We start from the raw sequence: 25,968 nt of genomic DNA, 5'->3' as shown, positions 1-25,968 counted from the left end.
AGAGCATTATATTCATCTATCATGACTTCTTTCAAATTCGGGTCAGATAGGGCCGCCTTCGGGTTACGAGGGATGGGTGATATGGTAACCGAAACGGCCAAAATGAGTTGACGTTTGGGCTTCAAGATTCCATGCGAAGAACGAGTGGCCATGTGGTGTGTGGGCTGCGGAGGAGAAAAAAGCACACGGGGTGCAGTGGGCCGAGAGGGACTCGTTTCTATGCTGGCATGTGGACTGTCCGTGTGGGACTGATCCAAAGGAGTGGGGATGGTGTGGTCTGGCAGTTGTTGGACCGGTGTGGAATGGGTTAGCAAAGGAGAGGAGTTAGTGGATTGGGCTAATTAAGGGAGATAAGGGGGGTGGTGTTATTGGAGTGGGCTGGGCCGACTGATCAGGTGGATTGAGGGGAGATGGAATTTTCATTTCTAGAAAATCAACCATTGTGGCACTCGGTTTGTGAATTTCTGAAAACGGAAACTTTATCTCATTAAATAATACATGCCTGGAGATGATTATTTTTCTACTTGAGATAATTTATACCCCCTATGATTACTAGGATAACCCAAAAACACACATGGAGTAGACCGGGATTGTAATTTATTGATTTTGGTGGAGGGAATCAATTGTAAACACAAACACCCGAATACCCGTAGGTTGGAATATGATGGGTTTGTTCGGTAAAGGAGTTGAGTTGGGCATTTTTTGTTGAGAAGTTTGGAGGGAAGAATATTAAGTAGATAGGTAGCCATTTGAAGCGCATGATGCCAAAAGGAGGGTGGCATGGAGGAATGCGCAAGAAGAGTTCAAATTAAATTATTAATTTTTCGTATTTTCCGCTCGGGTTTTCCGTTTTGAGAGGATGTGTGAGGGCAAGAGAAACATAAAGCCATCCCATGTTGTGAACAATAATTTAAACGATTCATTGTCATATTCTCGGCCATTGTCACAGTGAAAACACTTGATAGTGCGTTCAAATTGATTGCGAATAAAGGTGCTAAATTTGAGAAATATGGGGAAAACTTGGGATTTTGCACCTAAGGGAAAAGTCCACAAGTGTAGACGCCTACTTTTTTCCCCATTCCCGAAAGGGAAGGTTCGATGATGAGAACATAAATCTCCACTTGGCAACGCATCTCCTATAAAATAACGAATCTCAATCACCCTTTCATTTCAGCCAAAGCTGCTATTTATAGAAACCTGCTAAGAATAGTAACTGCCGTAAAAGGTAGTTGTTAAAAGTGGCAAAATCATAAAAGATAGAAACCTGTCAGAATTAGGTGTTGCACTCCAACATAAATCCTAAAAGAGATAGAATTTACAAAGGAATTCTATTCCTGGTATAATTCGAAAATAAGAGTTACGTATTAATTAAATTCCTAACGAACCTAGAGTTCGTAACGGGTCCAGACGCATTCCGTCCTAAGTTAATACGCACTAGGAGACTGGGATAAATCTCCCAAAAAGCTCCGTGTTCTAAGAGTCCAAATCTGACAAGAACTCGGCCCAGATCCCATTTTCAACGCCTGGATCTGGGCGCCGAAATCTTCAGCGCCCAGCCCTGGGCGCTTAAAGTGCCTGGGGCCGTTTTATCTCCGGATTCTTTTTGGATTCATATCTTAAAATCTATCTTTCCACACACTCTTTTCCTATAAATACAGCCTAAAACCGACGTGAAAATAACACACAATTCCATAATCTGAGTATTGACTCTAGCCTTAAACCTAAGCCTCACGCTGCGAAATTGATCCGGCGTTCTGTCGTAATCGACCCAAAAGTCGAACAGAACGCATCCTGCCCCTTGTAGCTCGATGAATTAAGCCTAAATACTGGAACATTGCTTGGAAACCCGAGATTCGCTAAATAAAAGGAGAAATAGCAAAGCCAAGTGGTTAGTTTTCTGAGAACCACAACGCACCTCTCAAGGGTGCGTTGTAATGTGTCCCTCATATGATTTAATCGCTTTCATCACCCTTTTATAAAATTGTCAAACTATTAATTTGATTGATCTATCACGCCTAATAAGATAATACCCTGGACAATTGAATTATCATGCTAGGAACCTTAAATCAATCTAAATAAGATAATCACGATCGATTTAGTATTATGTGTTGCATATTGCTAAAATCAATTCAGAATAGTTTAATAGTTTAACGCATGTCCCTTCAATTATTTATGCTGAGCTAGTAAGGATTGAAGGAAATAATGCCCTTGGTCCAAGTATGCATTCTATGTTAAGTCTAATAAATGCGGTTCAGTATTAATTAACAAGTTAATAATTCAGTGAGATCAAGTGAGCTGAATGCCTAGCTAGAGGCCGCTTCAGTTCAAGTGGAATTAATGATATTAATCCACAGCTTACTCTTGACTGAACCCGTAGGGTCACACAAATAGTACGTAAACGGATCAAGTATTTAATAGCATTAAATACTCCATCTATGAATATTCGGAACCGACGGATCTTGGTTTCAGTGGGAGCTAAGATCGTCACAGGCAAGGAATGAATACTCCGGAAACGATGATATTGCCGGAAACGGAAATATGGATCGTATCGGAAATATAAATATTATCCAAGTCGTAGATGTTGCCGGAAACGGAAACATGGTACGTGTCGGAAAATATTATCGGAAATGGAAATATTTCCAGAATCGGAAATATTGCCGGAAACGGAAATATTGTCAGAATCGGAAATATTACCGGAATCGGAAAATAATTCCGGAAACGGAAATATTAAATATTTGTTCGAAACGGAAATTAATTCCGGAATCGGAAATATTAAATATTGTTCGTATCGGAAATGAATTCCGGAATCGGAAAATTTAATCGGAAGCGCATCGTACGAATAAGCATCGGACGAGGCCTGCCGGACGAGGCCCAGCACGAAGCCAGGCCATCGCCCAGCAAGCCAAGCGCGCCGCACAAACAGCCACGCCAGGCCCAGGGCAAGGCCAGGCCCAGCAGGCTGCGCGCAGCGCGCACAGCACGCGCAGCGCACAGCGCGCACAGCGCGCACAGCACGCGCAGCGCGCAGCGCGCGCGGGCGCTGAGTGGGATGCTGCTCGCGCGCACGCATGGGGCCCATCGTGGCTGCCGTGCGTGTGTGTGCAAGTGTTTGTGTTCGTGCACGTTTCCTAAAACATGCAGAGTTCGGTTAATGATTAAATTCCTAATTCTATTTGATAAAATAATTAAATTAGAGTTCTTATAGGATTCTAGGTTTAATTAATTTGTATCTGAATAGGATTTCGATTCCCTTTCCATACCGCTATAAATATGAGGCTAGGGCTCACAATTTATAACACAAGTTTAAAAGTATTCAAAGTGAGTTTTTGAGAGAAAAATTCAGTCACACATTTGCCTATAAAGTGCCGAAAATAATAGTACCTTAAGGGCGATTCTAGTTGGTCAATCTTAAGGCGGATCCGGACGTGCTGTGGACTATCTACGGAGGGACGACACTTGGAGTCCTAAAGACTTGTTCTTGTTCGGTTCGGGCGCAGCTAGGGAAGGCACGCAACAAAGAGTATGCATCTAATCTATGCTAAATGATTATGTGTAAATAATATGTTTTCCTGGGTTTATGGTTTTTCCGCATGATTTATGAATTGTCATATGTATCATAACCTAACAGTGGTATCACGAGCCCCTTATTATTTTCATAATCTAAATTGCATGAACATGGTTAAATATTACAAATTTGCAAGAATTAAAAGGGGTGATTAATTTTCGTAATTGTTAATTAATTGCAAATTGCGTTTATTTAATTATACGTACGCAGTTTTTCGGCAGTTTCTTCGTTACTCATCCGAATTGAGTGATTTTTGTGTCAATTCCGCATGTAAAAGGCATTCTAAAATTTTGACAAAAATAGTATTTTCTGCCGAACCCAGAATTCTCAAATTCGAAGCCTAACTATGACTTTTCGAAGGTTTTAGTTTTTCGAATGCAAAATTTCGTAAATTTAAGATGTTAAATTAAATATTTGCGATTCTTGTTGATAAATCTTGAATTTTTGATTGACCTACTGCATATGTTTAACAAGTTTGAATGCCTAGTCTTGTTAATTATGCAATCTAATTTGTAATTATGATTAATTTGTTGAAAATTAGAATAATTTAGAATTAATTTGATTTTCATAATTAATTGTAATTTAATTAGAAACCTATGATTAAAAACCACCATAAAAATTGTAAATTTACGATAAATTTTAAATTTTTATGACCTAGACTTGAATCCATAACAATCGGAAATCAATTGGATAATAAATTTTCGATTTTTCGCCCTAAAATTATGAAATTAATATTATTTATTAATTTGTCATTAATTTTAAATATAAATTTTAAATTTTTATGCGATTCGTTCATATAACTTGCACGCACGAAGCAATGGACGCTTCGTGTTACCCTTAAGGGGTGTTGTATAATGCGGGCATGCGACGACGAGCAAGGGAGCTCGTCGCCCGTGCGGCACGAATGCAATGAGCAAGGGCGTAGTGCACGAGCACAAGGCAGCAGCCCTGCCTTGTGTCGTGTGCCACGACCAATGGACGAATGGGCATGGGCGTAGGGCGAGCCAAGGCAGTCGCGTGTGGGCAGCAAGCGAGCTGCGCCACAACGCGCGCTGCCTCGCACAAGAGCGCGCAGCCTCGCGCGCAGCGAGCGCAAGCTCGCGTGCCACGAGCGCTGCGCCTAGCATTGCTCGCGCGCACAGCGAGCGATGTCGCCCGCCCAGCGAGCGATGTCGCGCGCCCAGCGAGCGATGGCTCGCGCGCCCAGCGAGCGATGTCGCGCGCCCAGCGAGCGATGTCGCGCGCCCAGCGAGCGATGTCGCGCGCGCACTGCGAGCGATAGCCCGCGTGCGATGAGCGCTGGCGCGCGCAGCAAGCACCAATGCGTGCGGAGGCTTGCGATAGGGATGCAGCAGCTATGCGACGAGCGCATGGGCTGCGCGCACATGGCCAGCAATGGCTGTGTGCGTGCGGCCCATGGGCGTGCTACGCGTAGGGTGTTTGCGTTACGATTAGATCGTTTTGAATGTTTAATTTGAAAATTTCAGTTCACGTAATTTTAATTAATTTTAAAATTAAAAATTTAAATTATTTTCTTGGATTTTAATTTTGAATATTATAATTATAATAAATGTTATTTATTCTAATTATTTTACTAAAATTAAAATCATGAATTAATTTAAATGCGACTGAAATTAAATTAAATTTTTTGGATTCAATTATAAATTTATATGAGCTTTAAATTTTAATTAAATTTGTATGTTTCCGGTTAGACTAGAAATACATTTTTACGTTTAAAATTGGTAAAGCATATGAATTTATTGGTTTAAGTGGGAGCGCCTTTTAGTCATAAACTCTTGATTAGGTCTACAAATCCTTAAGGTTAAAACAACTTGATTAGAATTAATAAGGACTGAATAATTGGTAGATTATTGGTGCCCTTGATTAATTGCTGCAAATGTTTACGTGATGCATAATGTGTTTTACTAACCAGCTATGTGGGCCATTCATGATAATGAATGGGTGAATGGTATATATTGTATATGTACTGTTTTGCAGGTTATGAAGTGACTAGTATGGCCCAAATAGGATAGAAAATATGGTCTGCGCACCATTAATTTGAATGTAATTGGTCTAAAGTACCAAAGTTATTTTTCAATTCAAATATGGTCTGCGAACCATCAAATAGTTGTAATTAGTTATAGCTTATCCTATTTGAAGAAAATGGTGCCTCCCACGGAGATTTTCAAGACGGACTTTGAAGTCAAAGCTTCAAGATGAAGTCGGGCCATACTAGATCACAAATATCTTATGCATGTTTTAAAGTTATTTATTACTTTTAAATATGTCTTAAAATGCATGAGATCAAAAGCTTGATTATGTTGCATGATTAAGGATTTTAGTTCACTTAAAATCTAACCAACATAGTAAGAGCCTTAAGTTCCAAACTTAAAATTTGAGTTAAAAGGTGCCATGCCAAAATATACACTTGCTTGGATATCCTTTACATCAATCTAGTAATAGTTTTCGCTCAGCGAGGTGTTACTTATTGGTCCTAAAGGGGCAAGGTACACAAATAATTGTGAGTACATGTTAGTTTTGGTGAAACTCAACGATATAAGTAAGGAGTCCTTTTATGTCGTGGCAAAATCGATAGGTTTACCTAATAAGTTCTTAGACGTACCTATCAACCAAGAGTAGTTTCTAGACTATTAGCAAAAGGCTTTTGCTTACCTAAAATGTTTTAGAATTGAGTCGACAAACTGTGCTTAATTCTTCAATGGTTTTAGGATCTTGGAATCATTTTATTCACACCTGCCGGAACAATAAAATCGAATAAAATGCTAATAACTTGTTTGAATTGCATGGTTGCTTTAATTTCAAGTTATTATTCATGATAAATGTTTAGACTTTGCATGCTTCAATGTATGTTTTAATTATTGTTTATAATTAAATATCTTGCACTGCAATAAATCCTTTTAGAAAGGTAACAGTAAATTTCCTCGATTGGTAGTGAATCCAAGAACGATTCACGGAAATGAGAGAAAATGAGCAATTTAAAATGTACGTTTCTTTTAGCGACTTTTATGGTTGTTTTCGAGTATCAAAATCGAATGACAAACCAATTGGTGCTTGTGAATTCAAAATACAATGTAGTTTTGAGATCATAAAGCATTGAGTTTAATACGCTCAGCTTTACCAATGGTTAACAACCTAATATCTTTGTCCATTTAATTCTCGAATGAGTCTAGTCCCTAGACATTCGAATAGATCGATGCTTAGAGAACTTTAGAAGCTTCTGGTAAGATCATCTAGTTGAAACAAAATATTCAACATAAATTAAAATGTAAAGAACCTTGTTGGTGACATTGGACATGTCTAACAAAGTATAAAAGTCAACACTAAAGAATTCAATTCTTAAGACTATAAGAAAAGGTACAAGAAATAGGAAAACGAGGAACAAATGAAAGGAATTTACGATTTCGTTTCTACCTATAAGTTTATGTTTAAAGAGAAGTGACCTAGCAATCAAACTTCCTTGGTATCATATACCGCTTGAGGTTCTTACTTCGGTAATAACTCAAACAATGGAAGCTAGGATACACTAATGACCTACAAGTGGGAAATGAAGCATGGCAATGCTACATTAGTTGTAGGGTCATCTAGTTTGTTTTAAGTCCTTTCAAAGGCTGGAACTTAATGGCTATTTTGTTCCATAATCAACATACCTAAATTTCTGTTTTCAAACACAGAAAGACTCACATTCAAGAAAAACAAAGACAATGTTTGTTTGTTTATTTGAATGAAATGGTCAATTACAAGTTGAGTCAATATGCTTGATTAAAACAAACAACTCTTTAAAGAACTTTACTAGGTTCAAATCAACCCCTTGATTTGAGTTCCACTAATCTTTGGCATTGTTGCTTAGACCATATCAACAAGTTAACATTCAAAAGCTCTATTTTAATGGATTTTTGAAAGTTGGTTGATTTCTAGATCAACTTAAGACAAGCTAGTCTTACTTGTTGAAAGTAACAAAGAATATGAACTATTGTTAGAACGCCTAGACGATAGAGTTCAAAGCTAAAGAAAGGTTTTATGACTTTATTTCACATGGATTTGAGTGAATATAGGTTTATTTACTCAAATGTGATATAAGTTGAATCTGTTTGGCTAGTTCGGAGATTCAGAAGTATAAAATCCACATGGCAAGAAATCATAAAGATCTAGGTTAGATCATGTTGATGATTACTTGAGACCAAATATGATCATCAATGATTGTGTGTTCGCAATCTAGGTCCATAAGATATGGCATATCGTAGTTGGAATAATCGAAGTCAATTAGTACTTGATTCGATCAATGATGAATCATAAAGACTTTTCCTATAATTTCTAAAACAAAATGCTCAACTACCACCAAACTAAACCAAATTCGTCAAAGCTATTGAAAAGTAATTTCAGGATATCTTTTCAATTATATATCTAAAGAGTTGCTAAACTCAGTGGGAGCTTAGTGTTTGTTATACAACAAACTAAGGCCCAAGTCTAGATATATGTTTCATTGTGATTTATTCAAATGAGACACAAGGGTATTGTTTCTACCACGAATTTTTGAGAACATAATGTTTGTTTGCTCGAAATAATGTCCTTTTGGAGATTCGTTTCCAAAATGACAAGTGGGAGAAAATAGACCTCGAAAGTCTTCGAGGCGAACAACAAACATAAACGGACATTCCGGAGGCTTTTCGAAGTGCTTCAGAAAAACCGTACTTATTCTTTAAGGACTTTAGAAGTGGCTTTAAAGAATAGACATCTCTTAGAAGACTTTACAAGTGCTTCAAGGAGAACAGAATATTCAAAGGACTTTCAAGTGGCTATTGATATTCTATTGTTTGATGTTCTATACCCAAAGTAGGCATAGAGTTCAAGTCACTGGAACTATGATATTCTTCTATTGGATAGTGAAGAAACATGGAGTTCAGGTCACTAAAGCTATGCGATTCTTCTATTAGATAGTGAAGAAACCTACAACTTGCAGTCAAACTATTATCATATAGATTAATGAGTTTGTGACTTGTAAGAAAGCTATGACGAAATATAGATTCCCTAAAATGGTTAGAGGCCATATATAGACTATATGTTTAATTGGTTAAAGGCCATAAAACATACTCAATGTTTTGATGACAAAATTGAAATTTTGTTGATTTGCAAGAATAGGTTCACACCTATTGGTTGCAAGTTTGTTTTAAGGATAAAAACCATCAAACATGAAATTGTGTTCACACACAAAGCGAGATTAGTTGCTAAAGGTTACAAGCAAATTCATGGCATGGATTGTGTTGGAACCTCATGCAAAATCGTAATGCTTAAGTCTATAATTCAAGCAATGATTGCATATTGGTACATATAGCAATTGGATGACAAAACGTATTCCTCAATCAAATGTTGGAATATAATATGTACATGGTATGTCATAGAATTTGTGGATCCAAATAAATGCTTGAAAAGGAAAGCTAGCTTATAAAATCTAAGTACAGATTTAAGCAAGCAATTGGGAATTGGAACTGTATTTTAAGTGAAGCTAATAAGAATTTTAGTTTCATAAAATACACATGATTCTTATAGATGTATAAGAAGTTTAGTGGGAGTACATAAAAACTTATTTGGTCCTATGTGTATCACACACATATCTCTCTATTGTGAAATAACATTCAAATGCTAATGACTTAGATTTGAAATTATTCATCAATAATGGACCATGGCGAAACTTAGTACATATTGGGTATTAAGATCTATTTACAAAGATCTTATAATATTGTTTTAGATTAAGTAATGGCATTTGCTAAATCAAACACGAAAGTCTCAATTGGAGATATTCGACCCATGTGAATAAATCTAAGTAAAGGATGTTTAAACTATGTATAAGCATTTACTAAGTTAAACATCAAAGAGTCTAAATGAGATTCTTAACCTATATTATATGTCAAAGAATTTAGCCGAATTCAGTATCTACTGAAACTAGATAAGCTAAAGTTACATGAATAGAATTCAATTGGGAATTATTCTGCAAAAGAATTTATCATGTATGATATAATATGAGGATCGCCAAAAACGTATCGTATGACTTTAGGCATGACGAACATATACCAATCTCTATTGATCTAAGTGAAGATCAACTAGATTGAGATCAAGAATACTTATGGTACTTGAAAAGGTACATAGGAATAGTTCTTGATTCAAGGAAATAAAGATATGCTAAATATTGATGCTACACGCATAAACACTGGCAAAGGATCAAGCAAGACCCTTTGGAGTTAACCATTGGCAAGGACGAGCTATAGAGCATCGTGTTTTGAAATGGCAACATGGATTGGAGACCATGACTTGTTGCGTGGGAAATTAAAATAATAATTTCTATGTTCTAAGATACAGCTGGAAAGTCTTCCACATGTCTGTGAACTGCTTGGATAACTAAATCCAAACAAAAGCATCACTAGCAACCTAAACAGTTGAAGTAAAAGTACTTATTGCCTAAGAAGCAATAAAAGAGGGTTGTTTAAAGTTCTTCACTGAACTTGGGTAGATCACCTATCTGCTGGCTTGATGGTTCTTCATTGAAAAATGCGTAGAACCACTCTTGAAGCAAGAAAAACGTCTGCTAACTTGATGGTTCTTCATTGAGAAATGCGTAGAACCACCATTGTAGCGAGAAAGACTAGATCACATAATAAACAAACTCGAAAAGATCTTATCATCATATCTCGAAGAACATTCGATGAAAAGGATATTAAGATTGGCAAAGCATGATAACTAAACCTATGCAACAAGTGAGAAGCAACACTCACGTTGTAGCACTGGAAATCAAGCATAGCTTTGAATTCCATGAACTGTTTTAAAGATGGGTTTGAGGCCCATGGTTGTAAAACATTGGGGTTGAACATTTATCATATATGAAATGTATTTTCATATTCCATTTAATCTTGGTTTAGTATTAAATGATGAGTCCCTTCAAATTTGACGATATATTCAAGATAGATTGTCAGGACCAGTCCTATGACTAAGAAATGTCTATCAAGTGAACTTGAATGTCAAAGGTTGATAATGGTCCCTAGTCGGAGTTTTCTATAAAATTGGACGCATAGAAAACGTTAGACGATTAGAATGCAAGATGACTAGTAGTTCTGTTTCTTGAACTATGTGGACATGGCAATGTTATAATCATTTGCATAGATACTTACTTTGGGAAGACTAGTATCGGACAAGACCTATGAAACTTTACTGTAAGAGATGAAAATCTGTCATAAGTAAATTTCATTAAATTATTAGACACTAAATCCTCAATACCTGAGTGATTTGAGATTACTTGTTTGAGAACTGGTTGCTTTGACGTTGACCAACCGTCGCACCGTAAAAGGAGGCTATAAAGGCAACGCTCAGGTAATCACCTATCAAACGAAGTCTAATCTCAAGATCGCAAGATTGGGATTGTCCTCCCATAAATCGGGATGAGATGCTTAAAAGTTGTACAAGGCCACTCGGAGAGCTAGAAACTGTGAAATGCATGGCCGTGCTCGGATGAATCATAGGCTATGATTATCTGTTTATTTGATCAGTTGAACTCTGAAACCGAGGAACACCTCTGGACATAATAAGGATGAAAACTCTTACCTTATGTTCAAGAGCAAGCATCGAGTGACAAAGGAATTAGGAAATGCACACTTGTCCCTAAGGACAAGTGGGAGACTGAAGGAAATAATGCCCTTGGTCCAAGTATGCATTCTATGTTAAGTCTAATAAATGCGGTTCAGTATTAATTAACAAGTTAATAATTCAGTGAGATCAAGTGAGCTGAATGCCTAGCTAGAGGCCGCTTCAGTTCAAGTGGAATTAATGATATTAATCCACAGCTTACTCTTGACTGAACCCGTAGGGTCACACAAATAGTACGTAAACGGATCAAGTATTTAATAGCATTAAATACTCCATCTATGAATATTCGGAACCGACGGATCTTGGTTTCAGTGGGAGCTAAGATCGTCACAGGCAAGGAATGAATACTCCGGAAACGATGATATTGCCGGAAACGGAAATATGGATCGTATCGGAAATATAAATATTATCCAAGTCGTAGATGTTGCCGGAAACGGAAACATGGTACGTGTCGGAAAATATTATCGGAAATGGAAATATTTCCAGAATCGGAAATATTGCCGGAAACGGAAATATTGTCAGAATCGGAAATATTACCGGAATCGGAAAATAATTCCGGAAACGGAAATATTAAATATTTGTTCGAAACGGAAATTAATTCCGGAATCGGAAATATTAAATATTGTTCGTATCGGAAATGAATTCCGGAATCGGAAAATTTAATCGGAAGCGCATCGTACGAATAAGCATCGGACGAGGCCTGCCGGACGAGGCCCAGCACGAAGCCAGGCCATCGCCCAGCAAGCCAAGTGCGCCGCACAAACAGCCACGCCAGGCCCAGCGCAAGGCCAGGCCCAGCAGGCTGCGCGCAGCGCGCACAGCGCGCACAGCGCGCAGCGCGCACAGCGCGCACAGCACGCGCAGCGCGCAGCGCGCGCGGGCGCTGAGTGGGCTGCTGCTCGCGCGCACGCATGGGGCCCATCGTGGCTGCCGTGCGTGTGTGTGCAAGTGTTTGTGTTCGTGCACGTTTCCTAAAACATGCAGAGTTCGGTTAATGATTAAATTCCTAATTCTATTTGATAAAATAATTAAATTAGAGTTCTTATAGGATTCTAGGTTTAATTAATTTGTATCTGAATAGGATTTCGATTCCCTTTCCATACCGCTATAAATATGAGGCTAGGGCTCACAATTTATAACACAAGTTTAAAAGTATTCAAAGTGAGTTTTTGAGAGAAAAATTCAGTCACACATTTGCCTATAAAGTGCCGAAAATAATAGTACCTTAAGGGCGATTCTAGTTGGTCAATCTTAAGGCGGATCCGGACGTGCTGTGGACTATCTACGGAGGGACGACACTTGGAGTCCTAAAGACTTGTTCTTGTTCGGTTCGGGCGCAGCTAGGGAAGGCACGCAACAAAGAGTATGCATCTAATCTATGCTAAATGATTATGTGTAAATAATATGTTTTCCTGGGTTTATGGTTTTTCTGCATGATTTATGAATTGTCATATGTATCATAACCTAACAAGGATAACCTGCCTCTGGAGTATTATCGATGAGCACTCCTCTCGGTAGTTACAGTCCCCCGAACTCTCAATCTCTGCCCTGCGCGTGTACGTTGAGCGATCCCCACACCAGGGATCACAAGGGAACCTATGGCCGTCGTGGTGGAACATAATGGCACTCCCTTTATGTCACGATAACCGGGTTTTGTCAGTTTTTCTCATTGTCGTTAAAAACTGAATGGAGACTCCTATATTACTAGTCGATTGGGTGTAAACTCACAGGAAATCCAATTACACTTGATCTGACAACGTCACGCCCACGAGGGACGAGGTCACGCATTAGCCTCGTGCTTTTTCGACCCCCTCACAGTGGCGACTCCGTTGGGGACGTTAATAAAATACTCGTGCTCGTAGGTAATTAAAATAGCCGAAGGGTGAAACGATCCTACCCCGCGTTTATTTCCCTATCAAGTTGGGACGACCTGAAAATCAGCATATTAATGTGAACGGACAAAATCGCATAACGAATCTTAGCTCCCTTGGCATGTTTCATCTCGGGAGTTGGGAATAAGGATACCCATCGCCACCCAGGGGGTGCATACGCTTCGAATGTTGTCCACTCGGCACTTTCTCTAGTAGTACACCTATCCCAAACCAAATCGCTCGCCCACTAGGTCCCTCTCATTGGTGCATTCCCCCTTAGCTTACATCGTGATTGGCCTCTTGGGACGAAATTCGCTCGTGAATGCCCTTCTCCGACCGGGGCGTGTGTTGGATCGACGATAGAGGAGGTACCAAGCTGGCACAAATATTACCCATAGAAGCCTATCATAAACTACGTGACATATTATTTTGCTTCATGTTTTAATGTTAGTTATGTGTAGCGAATTATGTGGTTGTGTGTGACAAATAACACTAGAAAACCAACGACCCTAAAAATTGCCCAAACATTCATAAACACCAATTGGCCAAAGAGTTGTACCAAAATACGTGTTCCGCAGCCCCGGGCGATCGCCACAAAAATAAGCGACGCCCTGGACAGCCTGTAACGGATCCCACAACACCGCACAACGCGTAAAGGACGTTATTAGGCAAGCACGCAAAATCAAGTCGTATATACGAAAAAAGGATACGCGAACAGAATACGAGTACCAGTCAGGGACGCATTTTCAGCGCCCCTGACTGGGCGCCAATCATTTTCAACGCCCGTGCTGGGCGCTGAAGTTGCTGCCTGGCCTTTTGGTCAGGCATGGCAGCCTCGATACCCGCGCACAAAGTATACGTAGCAATAAAAAAAATTCGTAACGGATTTGCTGCAAGGACGTATGAAAAAGGCACTCGATTCTAAAAACGACTTACAAACTAAACAACTCCTTGTGTCGTCATTAGGCCTCCTATGACGACAATGTTCGGCACCAAAACCGAGCTTCCTGATTAAAATAACATTGAATGTCACACGGGAAAATGTTTCGAAAATCTAAAGGATGACCAAAAGAAGAGCCAAAAGTGTACCAACAAGAGTGAGAATAGAAAACCAATAGGAAGAGTCAAAAGTCTACACTAAGTAATGCTTAACTTTGGGCCTAAACATTAGCTTGTCTTATGCATAGGGCTAGTTCTGCCACTTGGTGTCGATCTGAAAACCAAAGGTTAGTGCGTCTTGAAGCTACATCACCAACACAAGGTCTAGTAACTCCAAGCTCCATCCGTCATTCCCCCTTTCAAGGATCTCCGCTTCCCCAACCTCAATTCGCAACCTCAAACATGTCCATGGAAGAATTACGAGATCAAATGGTCCAAATGACCCAACTGAAAATGGAAAACAAATCCTTAGCGGCTGCATAAGCCAAAAATGACCTCGATAACAAGAAGAAGATCAAAAAAATGGTTCTGCAGCAAACCATGGGGAGCAAGTATTTCTCCCTCGATCCTAAACCTTTTCCTGGCAAACTACCGGAAAAGTTTAGTTCATCCGACTTACCAAAGTTCAAAGCCACGGACAATCCCCGTGATCATCTCTTGAGCTTTGTGAATGCCATGAACTTGAAAGGTGTGGACAAGTCCATGTATTTGCCTGCCTTTCCTTTGTCCTTGGAACCTGTGCCACTCAAATGGTACTACCACCAGGACCCTAAGCTCTTCCCCACTTGGGAGGACTTTGTCAATGTCTTCATCAAGCAATACTCGTCAAACATGGATTTTCAAGTCACCATGCGCGAGTTGGAAGTCCTCTTCCAAAAGAAAAATGAAGGTTTCACGACCATTTTGCTAGATGGAGAGACCAAGCGGCCCAACTAATCAATAGGCCTCCTGAAACTGAATTGGTCCAAAAATTCATTGACAACCTAGACCCAGCTTATAAAAAACACCTTAGGTACTTGGGCCTTGATACCTTCAAAAGGGTTTATGATGTGGGAATAAAGATCGAGGATGACCTCGCAAAAACAGTACAAAACAAGCCACCCTTCTTCCCGCATATCAAAGAACCCATAACGGTATGTTTGTCAGGGAAGGAGAAGAACACCCATGTTGTGACTTCCCTGCACCCTTCGTTCAGGATGGCCTGCTAAAGCCCGGATTTGAAATTTTCCATGACTGTCATACTTTCGATGAGGCACCCCACCTCACCAAGACTGAAACAGCTGAATTAGTGGACAACCAAGCTCTATGGACATTGTTTAACGAATCGAGGCCTATGGAGGACGAGACTGTGATGACTACCCTAGCTCTACAAGATGAAGGTTTCAATCCAACTCGGTTAATCGCTCCTACATCAACACTAGAAGGGGCCGAGAACGGATGGGTGAAGACATGTCAGTGGGTCAACGCAAAGGGAATAGAGTTCAAGATGAGTACAGGCGAAGGACCAAGGTTCTACGAGACTAAACCCAAGGCTTGAGCCGTAGAGAGCACTTTAGCAAAACGCCTAGTAGTTCTTTAGATGATAGAAAGAATAAAGCTCTAGAAATGGTCCTAAGAACCCTTAGAATATTGATTAATTTATTTCAGTGTGTTTTCCTTACTTTCCAAATTAATAAAGGCGTAAAATTTCTCCTAAAATATTATTCTAACACTAAATAAGCACTAATACTTGCAAATATAAAAAATCAAAAAATGTAAGGAAGCGGCCCACTTTAGGCCCAATAGCAAGGCCCACTCGGTCTTGAATCGTGACATCGAAACCAATTCCCGAAAATCCACAAAATAAACCATACCATCCCCTTCATATTTCCAAGACATAAGGGTCAAACCCGTGCAACCCAAAGAAACCAAAGAAATCAAATCCAAACAATGCAAATGTTGCTCAAAAAAAAAATTCATAAAACATAATCCTATCATTCTCATCATTAACAACGCACCTCAACCCACCCAAAAAGCCTACGCAAAGATCTTCATATCTTCCGCACCCTAACTCCATTTTCAAAACCGTTTCGAGTCACGAATAGAAAAAATTAATCCGAACGAAAATGCGTCTAAACGCTAACAGTCCAAAAAGCTTCTGAAATAGCGTCAAAATTGATTTCTGACGAATAAAAAGTAAAACGAAACAAAAAAAAAAGAAATAAACGCAAGAACATGTGAAGGAAAAGAAGCAACGCGCCAAGAAATCTGCCCATAAATCATTTTCAGCGCCCAGAGCTGGGTGCCGAAATCTTTAACGCCCCAGCCTGGGCGCTGAATCTCTCTATGCTTGCCAAATTTTGCCCAGTAGTGCTCGTCATTTTATCCGCACATACACGGAAAAATAACGAACACTTGGGGGGGGGGTTCAACACGTATTCAGATATACGTACCAAAAATTCAGATATACGTACCAAAAAAAACACATGAAAAGATTTTGTGCAAAATACATGGCTTACGGCAAAGCAGAAGATTAAAATAATATTAAACTTCACTTATTCTACCGTTTCAAATAATATGTTTCCATCTCAGAACATACTTATCGAATTCGGCATCCTAGAATTTATTCTAGCTAGAACTACGCGCGACCTGATTCTAAGTTAAAGTTATTTAACAAGGATACGTAGGCAATCCTATTTATGGATTCGGTCCAATCAAATAAAAAATATAATGTGCATAAGTGTTGGAAATGAGCAAATAAAAAAAAAGAGAAGCAAAACGAAAACAAGAAAAATAAAATTACGCCTTTATTAATATTTAAAAATAATAAGAAGGAAAACAAAAAGTGCTAAGGAATGAAAAACAAACACAACTGAAATAAATAAAGGGTACCTACACCCTAACAAGAACTACACTACTCGAGTTCTTCCGGATCATCAAATAAAGTTTTGTAGAGGGCAATGTTCGCAGGGTCCACCCCCACAGGCTTCTGCGCTGCCCCTATATCAATCTCCATAAGAACAGGCTCCTTGACACTAACATCCAAGGATGCCAAGGCCTCAGAAACATTTTCAGTTTGAACAGCTATAGCCCGCTCAGCCTCAAGGGCACAAACAATGGTAGGGGAAGGATTATCAACATCAATTGGATTAGCCACTGGTTCTACTAGGGGCTGAACTTTCCTAACCCGTACATTTTTCCGGCGACGATCCCCGCGAGAGCTTGCATTTCTTTTGTGAACGGCAGGCCCCTTCATGTTAGGCACCTTTTTAGGCCTAGAACTGGAACGGGGAGGAACTTCCTTTCGCTTTCGATCAGGACGAGCTTTTACAGTCTTAATACCATGGTCGCGAGGATTGTCAGGATTACGGCTCTCATACTTAGCCCTACCTCGAGGTATCAAAAGCTCAGCCAGCTCTTCATTTTGAGCCTTAGTTCTCACAGCCTTATCATCGGAACTCATCCACAACTTGTAGTTTTCGGAAAGACCCACAAAGCCATTTGTAGCCACGGTCCAACGCGGGAGGCCACCATAATACTTAGCCTACGCTTGAACCCGTGCTTGTGAAAAGACCGCTACTTTAGGTGGTACCGTATCGGAAAACGAGATAGTCTGCCTTAAGCCGTATTATCGCATGACTCGGTAAGGAATGATGTAAACGAGCCGAGATAACCCCAACAAAGAAACATAAACTAACACCTCCGAACCCCCCGTAATATTAGTCAAACCCCACCACGGTACCACCCACTTAATAGGGCATATACCATGAGTGAAATAGGAGGCCCACTCAGCCTCGTCCTGGCCTTGGTGCAAATACTTTCGGTTACCCAAGGCTTAGGGCGATAATGTTTAGGATCGGCAGGAGCTTCTAAAAGCCTAAGTCGTTCCATGAGCCAAATCTGCAAAAAACAGATACGATCAGAAAAATAATAATAAACGAAAGTCCTGCCTGGGACACGCTTTCAACGCCCAGGACCAGGCGCCAGAAATTCTGACGCCCCAGCTCTGGGCGCTGGAAATCAGCTCCAGGCAGGGGGCTGTCGAGGCAAACGAAAAAAGAAAAGAAAAAGAAAAAATATGTGTATTACTTTGCGCGAATAAACGATCGATTACCTGCAGCAATAGGGGGCTCCCCTTAAAATTTTCAGACTTGGCATCCTTTTTTAACTCATCCACACTGAGTAAGGTCTCGGCAACAACCAACGGCATAATGGAATAGCAACTCTCCATCTGGCTGATCAAGGGGATCAACCTTATGTCACCGAACTCGCCATTGTTATTCGACAGTAAATAGTGGTTCAACAAGCAGAATACAAGTGCTCGAATATTCAATTTCTGTTCGGTCATATTTTTACCAGGCCTAAAGTGATGTTTTACAAGCTTTGCCAAATTAACCTTATCACCCACAATGATCTCAGCGAGCATGTTAGCATCTAGTCCTAGGAAAGCCCCTATAGTTGTTTTACCCTCTTCAACAGTGCCAGGGGTAATAGGAGTAGCATTGGTAGGATAACCAAGGATCGCGGCAAATTCATCTGGCAAAGGGCATACTTCATTGCCCCGAAAGACAAAAACATGGTGATCAGAATCCCAAAAGTTTAGGGCCGCATACAGAAAATTATAATCAATATTAATTTGTTGTAAGCCTAAGAATGAGCCTCTAAGTTCGTAACCAACCTCTAAGTGGTATCCTTTCAACAAAACCTTTTCTGTGGCATTAATGGCTCTTAGCCAGCGCCTAACAACTCGTTGGAGGGAGAAGGGAGGAATCGACATGGAAAGAGTAGGGAAGAATAAAAGCTAAGCAATTGCAAAAGAGAGGAAGATTGAGAGTGGTGAAAAAGAATTTCCAGCGCCCAACTGCCAAAATAGAATTTCCAACACCCAAGGCTGGGCGTCGAAATTTTTAACGCCTGGCCAGGGGCGCCGGGAATGTAGCCCAAGGCCCGGATCCTTCAAAACGCGGAGTAGGAAAGGACTTAAAACCGTGTTAGTAGACACGAGACCCTGTTGTAATCAAGATCAAGCCCAAAGCACCTTTAGAGCCCGAATAGTGAAAACAAATGTTAAAGCTTGTCGAAACTTAGACTCATCTGAAGAAAAAAATATGTGTACATTTTTCAAGGCAATATAGAAAAAATAATAATCAAGGTCATTCTTTGAAACACAAAAAAAAAAAAAAATCAAGTCGTTGGTTTCTCAAATTAAAAAGCGTTTATTTGTCAAAAAGATCAATCCGGGCCAAAGTAAGCTCGATGTATTAATTATTGAAAAATGAAGCAAACTTTATCTCCCGGAAAATGAAGTCGCACTCCACGACTTCATCAAAGTAGCATACCACTACAAAGATCGCTCGCACTTACGGGCACTATCCCAAACACGATTAAGGACGTTATAAAATACGTACTTCTCTTGGCAAAGAACGACCACCAAGTACAAATGCTTGGGGGCTCGAAAGAAAGAAAATATGCCTTTCAAAAAAGGGATGCAAGTTGAAACAACGTTTCCAAGCTACGTCCCGTGCTTGGACAAATTCAAAAATGAACTCGACCTCAAAGCAAAAGGTCTCCATTGACATTCACGTATGGTCCCACCGGTCATTTCACAAGGACCCAAGTAATGGCATAACTAGGCCAGTTCTAAACGGTGACATGCATCCTATGAGCCGTAAAGACTTGTTCAAAACCACGAATGGCAGACGACCACGAAACAATGGTCTGTTTAGACACGTTGCCAACCCACATTCAGGTTGCAGCTAAATCCGAGCATCCCTCAAAAGAATTCGCTCTTACAGGAATGAATAAAAAGAAATTCTCAAAAGAAATCCCAAGAACAAATGAAATAGGGACTGGCCCACCTCGATCTGGCAAGATCGCGCCACGAACCACGCGAGTCCCAAATCGAAAAGACGAATTCAGGTTCGCTCACCTCCAGCGGGCGGGGCGTCCACCCTTAGCGGACAGGGCTCGCCCACTTCCAGCGGGCGGGGTCTGCGTCACTAACCGCGCAGGTCCTCAGTTTTCGAAAATAAAAAGAAAATAAAATCTTCAAAACAAAAACAGGCTCGCCATCTTCAGTCGGCGGGGTCTACGTCACAAACCGCGTAGGTCCTTATTTTCAAAACATCAAAACAGATTCGTCCACTTCTATCGGACGGGGTGTCCACCCTCAGCAGACAGGCTCTCCCACCTTCAGCGGGCGGGGTCTGCGTCACTAACCGCGCAGGTCCTTAGCCGCTGCAGCGATAACTTTTCCTGGTTTCCCTTTTCCAAAAATCAAAGGATGGTTTCCCTTTTCCAAAAATCAAAGGATGGTTTCGCTTTTCCAAAAATCAAAGGATTGGTTTTCCGCTTTTCCAAAAAATAGCGATGTGCTGGATTTTCCTTCGTTTTACGTCCTATAAAAACAAGGGGGTTTTCTCGTTTAGCTAACCCTGAAAATGAGAATCTTTAAAAATGTTTTACCTCGTGATTAGGCTTGGCCAGGCCTAGTTACACTTAATAGCTTTGATTTCGAAAACATCTTTAGATACTTCCAATGACAAAGTGAGGGAGTTTCTATACTATCAGTTAACAAATTCCAATGACGTGTGAGGAATGTGTTAACACTTCAAGTGATGACCCTTAAGTCAAATGTTATCACTCGGGGGCTCGTGAGACCCTCGCAAAACAGGTCACATACACCATGGCTTGTATGACGCACTCCGTCTAGTACTTTGACCATCGTCTCATCTCGAGACTCAGTCAAAGTGGGGCCTAACTGTAGACACCTACTTTTGTCCCCATTCCCGAAAGGGAAGGTTCGATGATGAGAACATAAATCTCCACTTGGAAACGCATCTCCTATAAAATAACGAATCTCAATCACCCTTTCATTTCAGCCAAAGATGCTATTTATAGAAACCTGCTAAGAATAGTAACTGCCGTAAAAGGTAGTTGTTAAAAGTGGCAAAATCATAAAAGATAGAAACCTGTCAGAATTAGGTGTTGCACTCCAACATAAATCCTAAAAGAGATAGAATTTACAAAGGAATTCTATTCCTGGTATAATTCGAAAATAAGAGTAACATATTAATTAAATTCCTAACGAACCTAGAGTTTGTAACGGGCCCAGACGCATTCCGTCATAAGTTAATACGCACTAGAAAGCTCGGATAAATCTCCCAAAAAGCTCCGTGTTCTAAGAGTCCAAATCTGACAAGAACTCGGCCCAGATCCCATTTTCAACGCCTGGATCTGGGCGCCGAAATCTTCGGCGCCCAGCCCTGGGCGCTGAAAGTGCCTGGGGCCGTTTTATCTCCGGATTCTTTTTGGATTCGTATCTTAAAATCTATCTTTCCACACACTCTTTTCCTATAAATACAGGAGAAATAGCAAAGCCAAGTGGTTAGTTTTCTGAGAACCACAACGCACCTCTCAAGGGTGCGTTGTAATGTGTCCCTCATATGATTTAATCGCTTTCATCACCCTTTTATAAAACTGTCAAACTATTAATTTGATTGATGTATCACTCCTAATAAGATAATACCCTGTACAATTGAATTATCATGCTAGGTACCTTAAATTAATCTAAATAAGATAATCACGATCGATTTAGTATTATGTGTTGCATATTGCTAAAATCAATTCAAAATAGTTTAATAGTTTAACGCATGTCCCTTCAATTATTTATGCTGAGCTAGTAAGGATAACGTGCCTCTGGAGTATTATCGATGAGCACTCCTCTCGGTAGTTACAGTCCCCCGAACTCTCAATCTCTGCCCTGCGGGTGTATGTTGAGGGATCCCCACACCAGGGATCACAAGGGAACCTATGGCCGTCGTGGTCGAACATAATGGCACTCCCTTTATGTCACGATAACCGGGTTTTGTCATTTTTTCTCATTGTCGTTAAAAACTGAATGGCGGCTCCTATATTACTAGTCGATTGGGTGTAAACTCACAGGAAATCCAATTAAACTTGATCTGACAACGTCACGCCCACGAGGGACGAGGTCACGCATTAGCCTCGTGCTTTTTCGACCCCCTCACAACAAGAAGTTTGTGAAATTATCCAAAAACAAAATATAGTATTTGTGACAGGCAGAGCTTAAGACCGGAGAGGTCCAAAAATCACTATGACAGATATCAAATGGAATCAAAGTTCGAGAATTTGATTCAAGTAAAGGTAACTTAACATGTTTACCCAAAATACAAGACCGACACACCAAAGGTAAAGAATTTCGAGTACAATCAATAAATTTATTATGTTTGAGAGAATTTAAAAGTAGAGGTCCCGGATGCCCTAATCGAGCATGCCATAATGATGAGGATAAGGCCGTGAAGGAGGAAGGTTGGCAGGCTTGATTTGTGGAGATAAGAGGATAAAGGTCGCCCCTGCTATTACATCGCATTCGATGTATCCCCGTCTGAAGGTCCTTCACTGTAACACCCCGACCTCTAATTCAAGTATTAAAGCATAATTAGCAGCGGAATTAACCTAATTCAGTCGGGACATTACTGCCGTAACTCCCTCTTGGGAATTACAAGGCAACCATCATAATAATTACTATTAAACTCCAAAATTAACATAATAATCCTTTTTAATTCCTTAATAAAAGTACGTAACTTAATCAAGAATCTTTACTTAAACTTGTTACAACTTAACATTAACTGAGGTGAACTTTGTAATAGTGAAATCCTCGCCACTACTCGTTTCTGTGGTCCCCAGCAGTACCTAAAACGGAAAAAAAACGGTGAGCCGAAGACTCAGTAACGAGTTACCCTAGCATTGTAACATCATTTCAATTCATTTTATTTAATAAACAGGGAGAATAGAATGTAGTAAAATATTTAATAAATCATCATTTCAGAAGCATCATTTCGAAAACATCATTTTAGGAACATCATTTCATTAGTCTTTTTCCTTTTAACAGTATTATTCTGGTTGTCAGGACTTTACAGGAAAACATGGTAGGACGTCTCCTACGAACAGGGGAAGCTAGTGCTTCATAACAAGGGGAGCCAGTGCTCCATAACAGGGGAAACCAGTGCTTCTTATCAGGGGGAACCTTGGTTCCATATCAGGGGAAGCCAGTGCTTCTTATCAGGGGGAACCTTGGTTCCACATCAAGGGAAGCCAGTGCTTCTTATCAGGGGGAGCCTGGGCTCCATAACAGGGGAACTTGACCAGTTCTTACACTTTAATTTATCATGTTGACATTTCTTTTAATGGAACATTAATCAGGAAAAACTCATTCATTCAGGATTGTTCAATAAAACCATTAAATCTCATTATTTCATAAAATCATTCTTTCATGAATAATAATTCATTAAATCAATACTTTGCATAAAGCTGCATTATCGTAAAACAATTGAATCAAATCATACTTGTAATCTCGCAAATCATAAAACATCATTATAAAACATCAATCATTCATAACATCATTCGTAAATACATTTCAAAGGGATTGCGGGTACTAGCAATAACCGTTACCTCAATTCCACAATTTGCTAAGCCTTTTTCGTTGGTTCGTTCTTCCTGAGCTCCGAGTTTGATTTCTTTCAAAGTATCAAATTATTGAATTAGTTATTAAAACGATAAATAATCTAAAATTGATATTTTTATAAATAATAAGTTTTTAAATAATGATTTTAAAACATAATTCCATAATTTAACAAAAATATTATTAAATTAGATTTATGTCAAAATATACCTATACACATTTAATTATCAAAATTCATAATATTATAATTAAGGTTAAAGTGCTTAATTAAAATCACTTTCATAAAAACTTTGAGTATTATATCAAACAGATGGGTAAAATCTGAAATGAAAAATAAAGCCTTACCTAACAAAACTTGGGCCAGGAATTTGGGCTTGGATATGAGGAATAAAAGAAGAACAAAGTTCCAAATTGGAACTTGTTTCCTGGAACAGGGAAACGCGAAGCAGGGAAGGCTCAAGGAAGCAGGGGAGAACGAGGAGGGAGGAGAAGAGAGGTGGTGATTGGGCGGTGTGGAAGCGCGGAACCGCGCCGGAGAGGCGACGGAGGTGGGGTGGTCCCGCAACGGCGGAACAGCAAGGAGGGGGAGAAAGTGGTCGCGCAAACAGGGGAATTTTTGTGCGGTGATGTGGGGGTTTCGGGGGGTGGCTGCGGTGGTTTTCCGGCGAGGGTGAAATTGGGGGTTAATTCAGGAGATGGTGCGGTGGCTGGAAGTGTTGGTTGCGTGGTTGGGTGGTGCGGCAGAGGGAGGCAGGGGAGTTTGAGTGGAAGGGAAAAGCAAGGGAGGTGTGGTGTAGTGGTGGCGCGGGGTGGTCGGACGGTGGTAGGCAGAGGTGGTTGTCCGTGGTTATTGGTGGTGTTTGCGGTGGTTTTTGGTGGCGGCAGTTACTGCCGGTGGTGGTGGTGGTGGTGGTGGTGGTGGTGGTTCGAAATCGAAGCAAAGATGGTGAACATAATTCACGATTTTTAAATGGTGAGATTGAAATTGGTTTTTTGTCGTTGTTGAAGGTAATATTGAAATTAAATTGAGGCTGGTTTGTATGGAGGAATGAGTCAGATTGTTGCTCATTTTATAGTGTTATGGAAAAGCTATGGACATCATCAAATGAAGTCAACATGAAAGTAGTGTGAGGAAGAAGGATGAAATCCTTGGAGACCAAGGCAATGAATATGCACTGATTTAGGGGAAGAGAGAAAGGAATGAAGGAATTGCTTCCTTCTTGTTTGTTTGTACGTGAGCAAGGGAATAGAAAGAAAATGGAATTTTTGCTCTTGAGGGGTATTTTCATAATTTTTATATTGTTGGGAAAAATCCAGAAAATTGGTGCTATTTTTAGGAAATCAATTGGAATATAAATGTTTAATTAAAATCAAGTTTTTGAAATAATTCATTATAAAAATATTGTTAACGAGAAATGAATTAAATTTTCGAATAAAATAAGAACGCTTCGAAATTATTAAAAATCTGAAATAAAATACGAAATAACTAATATTTAAAAAGTAGCTTAACCTCGTAAATTTGAAATTAAATCGTAGAATCTAAAAATAATAAATCGTGCAACAATATTAAAAATTCAAGCGAAATAAAACTTCGTTAATTAAAATAAAGTTCGAAGTTAGTATTTAAAACGATTTTAGCTAAATAAAAATAATTAAGCATAATTAATCGAGTTTTAAAAATTCGGGGTATTACATTCACAGAATACCCAAAAGGATCAAACTCAACAGTAACATTGTTATCAACGGTAAACTTACGAACTGAAATTAAGTTTTTGATGAGTTTAGGGGCATTTAGGACATTTTTAAGATGCAGAGACGGATTAGGGAGGGACTTATCACCATAACCTCGAATCTGAATTTCATGACCATTGCCAACAATAATATTATGTTTCATGCTCATATTAAAATAAGGAGAGAGAGTACCTCCATTGGCAGTCATATGTGACGTGGCACCGGTGTCCATGTACCAATTATCATCCGGTTGCTGAAGTGACATTGTATGCATTGCCGCTTCTATGTCAGTTGGAGAGTAGGCAAGTGGGCCTTGAGCAGAATAGGCATGTGTGGGCATTGGTCCCATAACACCAGACCCACGAAATTGGGGTCGCATGGGATATGGTGAAGGAGGTACTGCCCACTATTGTTGCATGTAAGGAGTGACATATGGAACCCATTGCCACGATTTTTGCCTCGACCGCCTTTCTTGCCGCCGTGATTACCACGACCCCCATTGTGACTTCCTCCATGATTGCCCCGACTACCACTATTGCCTCCCCTTCGAGGCTGATTGTGACGGTTGCTGGATGGAGGGTGACCGTCGGAGTCATCGGTGGTTAAGAGAGCAGTGGCATCAATGGCCGCACCGTGCTCTGCCTGGTGGGCTTTGCGGAGTTCTTCCATAACCAAACTTGAACGGGCCTCTGTGAAGGGGGGAATTGGTTTGGCACGAGAGAGAGAGATAGCCATTCCATCATAGTTTG

At 40.0% G+C, this 25,968-nt stretch overlaps 1 protein-coding gene across 1 annotated transcript; it reads left to right on the top strand.

The window, feature by feature from the left end:
* Positions 1 to 227: 227 nt before the first annotated feature.
* Positions 228 to 24,438, top strand: LOC130463272 (glycine-rich cell wall structural protein 1-like). The gene is made up of 3 exons (XM_056832357.1): positions 228 to 306; positions 23,923 to 24,321; positions 24,374 to 24,438. Exons 1-3 carry the CDS (start codon positions 228 to 230, stop codon positions 24,436 to 24,438), a joined length of 543 nt encoding a protein of 180 aa, XP_056688335.1.
* The last annotated feature ends 1,530 nt before the right edge of the window (positions 24,439 to 25,968 follow it).

The sequence above is a fragment of the Spinacia oleracea genome, chromosome 6 (genome assembly GCF_020520425.1).
Source record: "Spinacia oleracea cultivar Varoflay chromosome 6, BTI_SOV_V1, whole genome shotgun sequence".
NCBI classification, from domain to species: domain Eukaryota; kingdom Viridiplantae; phylum Streptophyta; class Magnoliopsida; order Caryophyllales; family Amaranthaceae; genus Spinacia; species Spinacia oleracea.
The sequence above is the reverse complement of the archived record's forward strand: the minus strand, read 5'-3'. Positions and strand labels throughout refer to the sequence as shown.